Here is a 14645-nt window from a genome sequence, read left to right on the forward strand (position 1 = left end):
TATTCAATACGAAGCCTGTCGAAGACCATCGCCACCGACGAAGGTTTTCGATGTGCCGTCACGATACTCCGCGCGAAACCCGACTAACTAGTCGACGCACAATAACTTCGCTACCGGCGGCGTAATTTTAAATCGTGTTAAGGTGGCTCCTCAATATGCCATTATCATTATTTAACCCAAATCACATTTCATATCTTTCACACTTATTTAGTATTTAAAAATTATAGGCAGAATTGTTGTATTTTAAAACTCTAACAATTTGTTTTGTTTAAAACATCGTTTGAACAGAAAAAAACCAGTTTAAAACAAAAAATACGGTTTAAAAAAAAATCACAATATTCACTTGGATTTTACACTGTTTTAAACATATGATATATTCGTTTCAAACAATTAAAAAAACGTAATATATATACATATTATACAATAAACAAATGTTTAAAATGTATGTTTTGAACATGTTTAAAACAAAAATTTATTTAACTATTGTTATTTATTTATTTTAATTACATTTTTTCTTTTACAATCAAAAATATTATTTTTTATTTTATGTATGTGATTGTAAAAAAAAAGTATGTGAAACATTGTTGATGATCTTGATTTTTTTTTAATAATATTAAAATTGGCCAGGAACCCAATCTTAAGGGGCAGACCGATACTGCATGGAAACATAATTTTACTGGATTAATTAAAACCATCGTGCAATATAATATAGTTAAATTAAACATCATATTATGTTAAAATACCTGTGTTACATTAAACAATTAACATCTAAAAAATGCAGTGATTTAGTAAATTATTAGTTTTACAAAAACAATACTACCTATATAGGTAAATTTTTTGTATATTTTGTGATTTGCTGACTTAGAACCGTTTGAGAATATAACCTAGATAATACATATTATTTAGTAACATATATTTTATATTCTAAATGGTTAATGACACAGGCTGTTTTAGCTATGATTAGTAAGAACATAGTAGTTATAATATATAATACATAAAAATAATCATACTTATAAGTTATAAGTAATAAGTTAAATAATAATACCTGTGATTTATTGGCCAAGTCCATAATTAATTAAATTATTAGCATAAGCTTAATACATTTTTATATACCCACCTAGTCGGTTGTTAGTTGTTTTATTTGCATAGTATTATCAACTTATTTGAACTATCGCAAAGGTATGAAATGTGATTTGGGTTTAATAATGATAACGGCATATTGAGGAATGAGGAGCCACCGTGACACGATTTAAAATTACGACTACCAGCGTTAAATCCCACTGGTATCTTATGACTTATGAGGAAATCAAAAAATTGACTTTTTCAGAGCAATTGACTTGGCCATGCTCTCTCGGAAGAGTCGGACGAGACCTACAATCGGACGCCACTTTTGTAAGCTGGCCTGACGTATGGTGTCGTATCCCAACACGGCAACACTGTCATTGTATGTCCATCAAAACTGTTCCCGATGTATAAGAAAATGGCCTCCGTCGCCCTGTGTGCGACGGAATTGTTGGATGGACAATTTTCCACCCATTATATATTTAAAAACCAAGGATGGAAGTAAAAAAACTAATTGATTACTGTATCAAAAAACTTCTTTTTATTACGACGTGGTATCTCGCCCAGCGTGAGTATATGGTTTCACATAGAATAGAATTCAAAATAAAAAAAACCAATTCTAATCAAAATACAAATCGTAGTTAAAAGTATACATTTATATAATGATAATAATTATTAATAAAGTTTTAAGTTTAGTATAAGGAAATTTAATAAAAACTATTTTATTTTTATTACACAATCATTTAATTTAAAAGTCGTGTAATTGATTATTGGTTGAATTGCTTGTGCTTTCAGTGGACATTTCAACTGTATCTGTATTTTTTAAATTTGAGCTAGTCTTAGATGGGACGGTGCAATTAGAGGTTTTAGTAGACGTCTTAAAAAGTTGGAATTGTGGAATCAGTTTCTTATTTAATAAATTTAATATACGTTTTTTACATACAAAAATTAAAAATATTAACACTCCTTGCAGAGAATTTCCAATGTCTGTGACATACCACACATACTCAGAACCATCTGAACCTGTTGCCCATGATATAATTTCTGCTAACCAATTGACACCCATGACGATGAATAATTTCAAATATAACATGAATCTGAAACACAATATACCTATAATATTTCTAATTCAAATCCATTGAATAAATAAAATTATTTTTATTTCTATTAAATATATAACCATCAATTTTATATAGATTATACAATTCTTAATAATATTGATAAAATTCTGAGTACTTACCTTTGTTTTTCATGGTCCACATTTTTTTGGCTTTCAGATCCTCTAAGTACTTTAGCATCTCTCGTATGTTTGACAATCCCTATTGCCGTGTGAATAAACATCAATAGATTACTAAATAATAAAGTACCGATAGGACCATAAAAATATAACAGCGTGGCTAAATCTGCTAAAATATAAATGTGTATATTAATTAAATAACTAATTTTAATAGTCGAGTCCTAATTAGATAAAGGTATTCAATCCACTCGATTTTATTTTATTTTAGTATCTGTTAAAAAAAAATTAAGTATGAATTTTTTAATGATGAGAGTATCATAATGCATGAAATATTTTTTTTCAATACAAGTAAACGAACAAATTTGATATTAAATCTTTTATCGTATTTCGTTTTAAAATCAAGAAAAAAAAATTTTAAAAGAAAAATTATTTGAAAAAAACATAATAAAATCTTGATGTTATTAAACTTGAATATTAAAATGATAAATTCAAATCCCAAAACGTCGTTGGCTCTCACCATAAATAAATGTATAATATATTTTATGTATCCGCCTTTTCAATAATTAGGTATTTATCGTAATTATTTAAGTTACAAATTCAAACTAGTTTTGCTTTTTATTAAGAACTATATTTTATAGACCATATAGGCATAATATGTACTGAAATAAGTTATTATAGTTAATACCAAAACGCATACTAACTATGAGATTTGGATATTAATAAATATATATAAAATAAATAATAAAAAAACAAAACATTTAAAATGTGGACATTTTTTTAACTATTTTATATTTGAAACAAAGAAATTTAATTATGTTTTGTTTTCACGTACTAATAATTTATTCTTTTCGACCGACGTACAAACTTCCTATAAAAACTCATATTTTGTCATTTTGATAGTTAGTTAGTATGCTTCTATATTATTATTTAATAATTACATTAATAACTTAATTATAATTAAAAAAAAAAGTTTAAAAACCTCAAAATTAACGTAGATAACGTTTATTTTAAAAATCGGTTCGTAGTGGTAACTGCGCACCAAGTTGCATTGTATTTCGCGATCCCCCACTCATCAACCATACGTATTTTATACTGGCGTGCGGTACTGTCACAGTGTTGCGTACCGATTGGTGTGTGCATATTGTATAGCACTTTTTACTTTAAAAGCAATAATAATATGGTCACGACATAGTAGTTCTTTACCGAAAAATATTTTAGAATACTTTTTTTTTGCACCCCTATATTCTTAATGAACAGTTTATAATGATTAAGTTTTAAAAAAAATAAAATACCCACGAGCCGCCACTGGTTGGTTCTAAAGATGATACTAGAGAGCCTATATAGGCTCTAGATTATACTATCAAATATTGATATAAATACTTGAATAAACACTTGAGGGACGTCACACGTCTATAAATTATTTGATAAAAACCATTTTGCCTGGGCAATTTCCTACATAAAAAGGAGATTTTTACTGTAAAATTTTGTCTTTATTTTTACGATCACTAGTACAAAAAATATTATTTCATTTTGATGATTTGATTTAAATTTTAAATACGACAGTAGGTTTATTCGTATAAGTGATATCGCCATATTGTCAACAAAACAAAAACGATTTAGTTAAAGTTCTATTATTCTATTTGATTTTTTTTTTATATCGGTTCTTTTCCACACAAAATCGCTATTTCCTTTTAGTTTTGTAATAATACAAATAACTTATGATACTGATATATCATGAGAGTGTTTGTAAATTATTTTGAATATGTATTCAAAACAAAAATTTAAAATTTTGAATTTTCTTAAATGCATTTAAATTACCTATATTATACGTGTTAAAAATGATTCTGTGGTGCACTCTAATTCTTTAAACTTGTAATGTAAAAATTAATTTATTGAAACATAATACAGCATTAAAAATATTTCATTACTTTCTCGTTTATTAACTTAAACATAGTATTGATATCACATCAAATTTGCATGTTCTTATAGATGTTTACTGTAAATAAATCAAATGTCAAAAAAACTAATATTATTATTTACAGCGAAAAAAGAGTAGTAAAATGTATTCTTTTAAAATGTTTAAATTAAATTAAATATATTTATATTTTTAATCAAAATCCTTATAAAAACTAAGAATTAATAGCAATAAATATTATATTATGCACTAACTATTTACAATATATTTATTTATCTAAAGTAATTATTTTATTAAAATGTAAAATTGTAGAAAGAAATATAAAATATTAATATAGGTAATATAAGTAATATGTAATAAGTGCGACATTATTATGAATTAAATTAATATCTTTTGTACAGAATTAATTCAATTTAAATATAAACAACTTTCATAAAAAATACTTACAATCAAACCAACATTTCGTAACTCCGAATTCTGGACGAATTGCATCAGTTGGTAAATATGGCAATTTTTCCATACCCAATGTAATTATTGAAATTAATGAGGTACATCCCCACGCATAAATGGAATAGATAATAAACTTTTTCGATTCGTCTTCTCTTATATTTCCTCCTAATGGTCTAAATCCACTGAAAATTAAATACATAAATAAATAAATAAATAAATAAAATTATTTAGAAATTTTACTATTTATAATTTAAAAATTGTTTCTTGCAGTAAATTTAAATGTCTATTCTTAATTAATATAGAATTTAGTACAATTATTATAATTTTATTTTTTTCATAATAGTAAATATTGATTAAATTTGTCAAAAAATTAAAAACATATTATTCTAATATAGTAATATCCAATGTTTTTATTTTACTTCTTCTAATTCATAAATACTTTAAATTTGAGAGTTATCTCTATTACGTTCAAACTAAAACACGACTTACATTTTAAATGGGTTGTTATCTGAAAATTATTATTTTAATAAGCGGAATTGTTTACAATATATTACATTTTATGTTAATTTATTATTTTTTTTTTTAATAATATTTATAGGTGTGTAAAAACGTAGTATACATATACAATGGCATTTGTGGACGGGGTATGCCTACTACTTATAATTTACTATTAATTATGGTATAGTGTTATGACGGGCATTTTATATATTTAATAAAATACGTACATATTTAAATATTTTACCTTGTAATGGCATATATACTCAATATACTCTTTTATTGAACATATTTACAATTTATAACCTTTTTAATTTTTAATTTTGATAGAATGTAACCAGTTATGACATTATAATAATATGTGTATATTGGACTGACATCCATTTAACGGTTAAATTTTAACCAGTAGTATATTAAATACAATATAATAACGAATTTTTTATTTTTATGAATCCATAGCGAATCATCAAAATCAACTACTTACCAATATATTAAATTATAAAAAAAAACTTTTAATTTTAACTAATGAATATTGAAACGAATGTAAATAATGCATATCAATTGTATTATTGTTAATAGCTATTAATGTTAATTTTATTTCGTTACTAAAAAGTAAAAAGTAAAATATTTTACTGTTTTACGCGGTTACGCTGTACTATATACCGTACCTATATACAACATTTTAATTGTACATTAAAGTATATAAAACTTAAATTGATAGTTCTTAATTGGAAACTAAAAGAACATTTTGTTCCATTTCCTAAAAGAATATACAATTATTATCTTAATTTAGATTAAATAAGCGTATACTAGTCTAGAATCCCACCTCCAAAAAAAAATATAATGATAAAATAATCATATATTTTTATTTTACTATTTTATTATTATTAAAGAACTATTGAGATTTTATTTTTGGATAAATAAAAACACATAAGACGTGTATACAATATACATTATGTAAAAAAGATGAATATTAAAATATAAACTGGCCTGATTAAGGTTAGTACAAATTGCTTAACGAAACGGTGAACTATTAAATAGATATATTTATATAAATAGTGAAATAAAACAAAAATCAAATAGATTATCGTAAAAAAAAATTATTTTTTGGTCATCTAGCTATTATTCTAACAATATATATATAATATTAGTTTATAACAAAAATATCATCATATAAATTAACAGCATTACCGTGGTCGTACATTTTTTTCAACATTCATTTTTTAATAAAACAATTTATTGTTACACTAATACTCAATATTTTAACATTGTTAACTACAATAATTAAAGTAAGGTTTTCGATTGTTTCAATCATTTTGGCTATCTACAACTATAGTTTTTAATAATCAAAAGTTTTACAAAACCATACACTACTGTCGGCTACATTTAAAGTAGGTAAAGGAAAAAAATAAAGTATATTAATTGTACATTTGTACCACAATCGAGAGAAAACAGAAAGGAGAAAAGGACCAGTAATATAAATAATAATGATAATCTAGGCGATAGTAGAGGCGTATAGAGCGTAGAGCCAAAACCATCTCGTAAATGTATAATATAAAATTATATAAGTATATTTGTCTACTTAATATATATAGATTATAGATACATATATATATATACAAATTTAGCGTATGACGGTTACCTATGTCCACGTGACCACGTTGCACTCCGAAACTACTTAGCCAATTTTGATGAAATTATGATCAATATGCGTGTTATTTGGTCACTATCATACGATAGATAAGTTTTTAATGCGACTAATGACCTCAATATTACCTATTTATTATGTCTGGGGCTGTGCTATTATTTAATCAATTATTTTTAAGGAATGATACATAATCGGTTAATCAAACGAAAAATGTAATGCTATGCGGGACAGTTATGTAAAGTTTATAATATGTTAGAAATATTCAAATATCATCAATGTACAAAATCAGAAAACCCTTTTATTTATCTTCACGCTAAATGTTAACATTTGGCAACCAAATTTAACATAGATGCATTTTGTACAGGAAACGAAGTGTATGGGGTTTAGCTATTAAGTACCTATAAAAATTTAATAACGCAAAAATACAAATGAAGGTAAGGTTATTTTTTTGATGTAGTCTGAAAGTTTTTAGACTAGTATAACAGTATAGCTACCACTCAATATAAAATATTTTATTAACCTGAAAGTCCACCATAGATCAAAACACATAACATTAAGCCAGAAAAAACTTGCCAAAAACGAGAATTGAAGGATATACGCTGAAACAAAGAAAAAAATTTAATTAATAGTGCATAATATATAGAGTGATTCACAAAGTACGCAAACTCTTATTTTTTCTTAAGCAATAAATTTATTCAACTTCTGATTTCTACGATTTTTAAATAAACTTAAAGACCATAATAACCTAACCTAACCTGCTTAAGACGTCATGTGAGAATCTCTTCACCCCTTTTTATTAAATATATTTTTAAAATATTGATGCACTTAATTCAAATTAAAACAAGTTTTTTTCTAGTAATTACTAATGTTTACAGAATAATTATCTTTAAAAATGTTTTACAAAATTATAGTATATAAGTACATATATTTAGGTAATACTGGATACTAGGACCACTTTTACGTATTCTATACTATGTTTAATATCGGGTTTAATATTAATTACCATAATTTTCAAATCTGAATAGTTCATAAATCTTTCAAATCTATCATGATTGATCTAAATTATTCTTAGTACATAATAATGTTAATTAATTAAAAAACTATTTGTTATACGTAATTTTGATTTTGATATGTCAACATTACCAGGAAAATTATCCACTAAATAATTTGCATTAGAAAAGGGGAGTTTTCAATTGAAAAACAGAACTCTAAAGTCTAAAGGACACTCGTCAAGTAGTACGAAATTGTCAAGAATTTGAAATTGTGTTATTTAATTATATTTAAAAATCCAAAAATCAAATTTTGAAAACTGCATTATTACAATATATATTTATATATTAAAATTGTATGTGATTAAATAAAATATTATACAATTCAAACAATAATTATTATTTCATTAGGTTTTGAAAATTAATTTAGTTTTTTTATTTTAAAGACGTGCCTATACCTAGACTCCATTTGAGGTGTCAACAATTACTAATATATGTTTGCAGATATTATTTGTAGTGTACCTAATTTTTAAAAATATGTGTGGCTTGTAACTTCCCAAGCGACATGTTGACTGGGCCAATTGGTATTATCATTAAACCCGAGTACATATATTTTATAGACAAATATCAGTGCACACGAATAGCCGACTGCGAGGATATAACGAAGAAAAAGAGATGAACAAATAATAAATGTACTCGTAAACCGAAATTAAAGTAAAATACATAATTGAATAGATTATACAATTCGAATATTGAATCGAGAATTTTTATCACCAAAATTAAATTTCAGATTGCCATTTGCTGGAAAGTCTTGATTTTATCGAGTAGGTTTATTTTCTTGTATTATAACTCTGACGAGGAAACAACCTACTTACAACAGTTAAAACAACTTTCGCTTTGCATAATCATCAGTTATTTAGTGCCAATGTGACAACTACCCACACCTCGTAGTTCGTACATCTTAAATTTAATTTTTAACACAAATTTGTCACAATAATTTATAGTTAAAGAATTATAAGGATTTTTATTAATATATTTAATTGTATTTTTTTTATTTAACTAATGCAACTTGGCCTATTTCAATTTAAGAACTAGACATGTTTAGCTTTTCGTGCTTCTGTAATTTTGTAACTTTTGTTTTACCCATCACACATTTGAAACTAAAATTGATCATTGTTATTTTTCACAACTACAAAAATCAATTAATTATATAGGTAATATATATATATATATATTTGTTAAAATATAATAAACTTTAAATCATTCTATTTTTGTCAAAAGGTTAATGAATAATGATGATGTTTACAACAATTTATCTTAACTTTATTTTACTTAAATTAATTTTCTAAAAATATAAATTTTCTTTGTAGCTATTTTTATATATATTTTCAAGTATCTTTTTTCATAAAATAGGTACATGCTATTTAAATAAATCGTAGTTATAATTACTAAATATAGATTATAAGATTTATCATAGCCTTGAATAAACATCTTCTATAAATTATGATATTAAGATAGATGAAAAAGTGCTGTCGAATTTTTTTTAATTAATAAATATAAGTGGACTTTTTATCCATAAAAAGTCGTTCAATTCAACCTAGGTACATAATGTTGTCCGAGTATTATGTTAAAGCTATTATTTCGTATTTGCGTGTTATTATAATATATTAATATATGTTAAAAATTAAAATGTATACCTAATATTATTATTTGGAGATATGTATTACTATTTAGTAGGCTTAGGACAGTTGTATTATTATATAGTAATGCATTACATTAGCATAACAATATATTTCAGTTTTAACATTATAAACAAATTATTTTCATTACATAAACAAAGTATGTAATATATTAATATGTATATTATATATATTTACTTATCTCAAAAAAATACTATATAGGTAGAAGTTTTACCGTATAGTATAATGTATAATATTATTATAAATATGTAATTACTGGGTTTATGCAGATATATTATTATATATCAATGGTAAGTTTTTGTGTACAAATCATTTAATGTGTTGCTTAAAATTATTTCAACGAATAAATAATTTAATATATTTATATAATAAATCAAAAATGTTGTCATTAGTATAAAAATATATTTCAGGTGTACCCATAAATTATAAACATATTATTTCCATTACATAAATAAAGAATAAGATAATATATTTACTTACCTAAAAAAATACACCATGTTTTATCAACACTATCATCTATGAATTGAACAATTATTAGACTGGTGTAGCCCACCAATAGCGTTGCTACATGACACATTAAAGATTTTCCATGTAAATTCTGTAAGTCTCTGATAAGCGCATAAACGAGGAACGTTGTAAACAAAAATGGTAGCGATAACATCATGCCGATGGTATAAAATATATTTTGTCCTCCTGAGATTTCAAAGTTTTCTGGAGAACAGACAACTGCTAAAATTTGATAATTTAATTCCGAAAATTGCTCCAAACAAAATCGATTCGGTGCAAAAATCATTTTTCCCGATTCATCTAGTAACTTTCCAGCTTTATTTACTTGGAAAATATCATCTTCTCTCACTGATGGATCCAATTTATATTTTCCATTACATGTTAGTTCTTCATAGACTATATTAAACAGGTCCGTCTCATATACATCAACCGTCCCGTTTGCATTCACAAATTTTGGAACCTATAATATAAAATTGATCAATTCTTAAATCTAGAAATGATATTATTTCGTAAATTGAATAGAAAATGTTTATACAAGTAAATAACCTGGCTTTGAATATATTGAATAAATTCGAACTCAACATAAAAGGATATTATAGACACCACTGCCAAGATAAAAAAAAATGACTCATCCCCAGTTTTGATAAAATATTCTCCAATCTGTCATATCTGTACACCACTATGCCGCATTTTTAAACTATTATTATGTATAAGTGTATAACCCAAAATAAAGTTCTAAACATTTTTAAAATAGCTATAATAACTGTTATACCTAAAAAATACACCCATACTTTAAGCCATTGTTAACGTAATTAAACATTAACAGGTCTATGCTACTATATTGATGCAGGAAAAAAATGTGTAACTATTTATTTAGATCTTACTAAGCCTTCGACGCTGTTGGTCATAGTAAACTATTAAATAAAATGTATGACATAAGTATTACTGAATTGGCTTTATTACTTTTAAAATCGTATACTTGGAAAACAGAAAACAGATAGTAAAAATAAATAACACTATTTTTAATGAACAAACAATAAAATGTAGTTTACGTGTACCGCAGAGTACGACACTATTTCTGGTATTCTTTTGTATCCAATTTTTTAATAAATGATATAAAACTACTATGTAGTATGTAATGGAAAGTATTGAAGATGACTTGGTGTCCGTTAAAAATTAACTAAATGATAATAATTTGTTTCTAACAAGGTGTGTTATTATTTGTTTTTTAGTTTTGATAAATATACCATGGTTTCTACTCGTATACTTTGATAAATCCACTATCATACTAAACTCTATGCCCGAACATACATTACCGCCCCTCCATAGATAAAATTAAAATCCATGAAAAATAATTTCAAACAGTTCACTGTAATTCGGCAACTATTATAGTTAAATTCTACGAATATATAGGTATCGAAATATGTCAGTATGTCACGATATATGAAATAAAAAAATCAAATAAAAACTGTCACCAGTATTAAGTTATTTGAAGAGTTTAATATTCTCAAATCTTTTTTTAATAAAATGTACCGTATATCTATGTAAAAAGACATAATATATTATCATATTATACTGTAATATTATTGTCTGATAAATACACATCATCTTGTAATTACTCTAATTGCATAGTAGACTGTTACTTATTAGAGGAATTAGATAACATTAAGTACCTTGGGTTATTTTATGACAATAACTTGAAATGGTATAACCATATACATTTTTTAACAAAAACTATTAGAAAATTCTTTTATATCCTAAAGGATATTAGATACATATGTAGGATACAACATAAACGCATTATATATCTATCATTAGTTCAATCAATCTTAAATTTTGGTATTGAATTCTGGCACTCCACCTATATTAGTCATATAAACAATTTATCAACAACAATTAATAGACTAATTAAATATATTCTAAACAAACCATCATCTAATATTATCACTAACATCTATAACTCCTTGAATATCCAAAATTTAGATCAACTTTATATCACACTTGATATCACATAAATATTAATTTGACCAAGTATACTTGTGACTCCAATTTTAGTAAAATGAACCCATTATACGTTGGAATTGATTTGTGTATCCAATACAGCATTAATATATTAAGTTTCCAAAATTTTATTGTGTATAAAAAATTTATAAATAAATTAATATTATAGATACATTATTACATTTTTATTCTAAAATGTAATTACTATTTACTATAAATTGTATATAATGTACCTATTCTATTTGAACAGCAATAAATTATTTTGTTATCCACACTGTTGTTATCCAAACTGTAGTATTAATACCTAATAAATATCAACTATTATTTTATATTGTATAATTTCATATATGATTAACTCTATGTACTGATTATTATTATTATATTATAAATCTTATATAAAAGTTAAAACAATAGAACTCTTAACCCCACTACAAGCTATGGCTTATAGGGGTTTAGTAACTTTTTATTTTATTTTATTTCATTGTATAATGTATATATGTTTGGTTACAATAAATTATTATTATTATTATTATGTATAGAAAACGTAAAAGATACAAAACGACAAAAAAAAAACACACACACATCATTGTAAAATCAATACATTCATCTCTCCGTTCAGGATCTAAAAGTTAGGAATTACATTATAATATTATATTATAAGAAATATAATGTATATCCCATAGTTTATACTGAGTACTGTGTACATAAATAATTTATTATAATAAATCTCTAGAGTAAATATAATCTTAATAATAATAACTTTATTACATTTTAATTAAAAACTCAACCTGTTTATGTACAATGTACATATAGGTACAACTAAAATTAATTGTGTGAATTTCACGAAGGTCATAATTAAGTGATTTTGTTTACTATATTGTAGTGTTTAACATAAAACTATTATTTTAGTCAGTAATAATTTATACGGTCTTAATAAATCAAATATTTTTATGATGAATATATAATAATCAATGTTGTCGTGCTGAGTAGGATTAGTATTCAATTAGTCTCGAAAAATGTATAATATTACGAACGAATATAAAACCAGGTATGCATTAAATGGTCACCTACGCATACAATCTTGCCGAACTAATAATTGTACACAAGCACTAGACGATCTTTATTTTTATTTAGTCGGTAAACTATTATAATATTATTCATCGATTCATCACGTCCATTCTCGTCCGTATTTCGTACGCCCCTACCTTGAATTCGGCGACGCTGACCGACGCGTTCAGTGGCGTGCATTTTGAATTCACGTACACGGCGTTCGGCGGGCAGCATTTGCGGATACACGATCCCGTTTCGCACGTGCAAAGGACGTAACCGACGCCCTGCACCAAACGGTACGCGGCCGGCGGGTACGGGTTTTCCGGTTGTCCGGCCCACAGCACTTCGTTCACCAGGTGAGCGTTTTCGGGCGCCGGTCGGGAGGCGTTCATCGGACACGGATCGTCGGCAAAGGCCGCGGCTCGCAGCAGAAGCAGCGTCGATAGCCACGCGAACCGATTACGGCCCATCACGCGTGTCGACGTGACGGAGGAGATGATAACGAAAACGGCAAACACGACTAAAACAATATTTTAATAAAACATTTTTATGCGCAGAGATGCGATACGACTGTGCGCCTCCGTGGCGCCGTGCCCGTTGAGCGTTCGCCGAGACTGCGGTCCGCGGCCGAGGACGAAAACCGTCGGATGTGTGTGCGGTTTGTGCGTTACCGCCACGATAACCATTTGTCACGCAAACACGATTCGCGTGCATTGTCGTGATAATATTACAGTGAAATAATAATAATAATAGTACTATCGTCTTCAAGTTCCGCGGATAGAACAGTAGTATAATCGTAACAATATTTGTATTTTAATATCACCACAATTTATATTTGTTTTTATTTTTTGGTTTGGAGGGGGGGAGGTTAGTTTTTGTTGGGTTTACTTTTTTTTTTTTTAATTTATGACACATTTTAGTAATATCAATTTTATTATCATAATGTATTCAGTGCATTTGACAATATCGATAGTCAAGTACATAATATTTGTTTTATTTAAATCAAAAAGATTATGGTTAGGTAATTTTTTATTTTTTAAACCTAAGATTCAATCCTAACGCTACTATTTTGTTTCACGCATACAAATCGATTGCCTTTTCAATGAACTCCTTAGATGGGTCTTATTCTTTGTCATCAATAATTAATTTTATGTAACATCCCACAATGTGTCTTGTCTTGATTTTGATAAATATAAATGGTAGATAATAGATATACGTTATTGAAACATCGATAAAAATGAATTTTATTTCATTGAACCTGGTCAGACAAGTTCTAACTTAGAACTTCTGAGCATTTCGATATAAAATGTTTGAGTGGTAAGAATATTCATTGATAATTAATAATAATAAAAGACGAAAACGTATTGTCGATAGTTGTATTTGACGGAGGAGGGAGGCCAATGATGTATACACCAAATTCAACACTATCCACTATATATTTTGAGTATCGTTATTTGGGATATTATCTACTTATCATTATTTTATACGTTCATCGTAGTGGTCTCCTATCGGCTATCGTCCGTGGAGTTAATGTCCATTATGTGATTACTCCCCCCTGTGGGCGTGGCTGTATGATGATGGACCCATCGCC

At 26.4% G+C, this 14645-nt stretch overlaps 1 protein-coding gene across 2 annotated transcripts; it reads right to left on the reverse strand.

Annotated features, from left to right (window-relative positions):
• Positions 1-572: 572 nt before the first annotated feature.
• LOC132923371 (G-protein coupled receptor Mth2-like) lies at positions 573-13681 on the reverse strand. 2 transcript variants are annotated; one of them, XM_060987333.1, is made up of 7 exons: positions 13210-13681; positions 9977-10463; positions 7328-7406; positions 4662-4846; positions 2303-2468; positions 2006-2159; positions 573-1939 (listed from the first exon to the last, which is right to left on the reverse strand). In XM_060987333.1, exons 1-7 carry the CDS (start codon positions 13522-13524, stop codon positions 1811-1813), a joined length of 1515 nt encoding a protein of 504 aa, XP_060843316.1. In that variant the 5' UTR covers positions 13525-13681; the 3' UTR covers positions 573-1810. The 2 variants fall into 2 exon arrangements, with proteins under 2 accessions (XP_060843316.1, XP_060843315.1); XM_060987332.1 differs by having other exon boundaries at positions 573-2159.
• Positions 13682-14645: the final 964 nt, after the last annotated feature.

The sequence above is a fragment of the Rhopalosiphum padi genome, chromosome 2, assembly GCF_020882245.1.
Source record: "Rhopalosiphum padi isolate XX-2018 chromosome 2, ASM2088224v1, whole genome shotgun sequence".
NCBI lineage: Eukaryota > Metazoa > Arthropoda > Insecta > Hemiptera > Aphididae > Rhopalosiphum > Rhopalosiphum padi.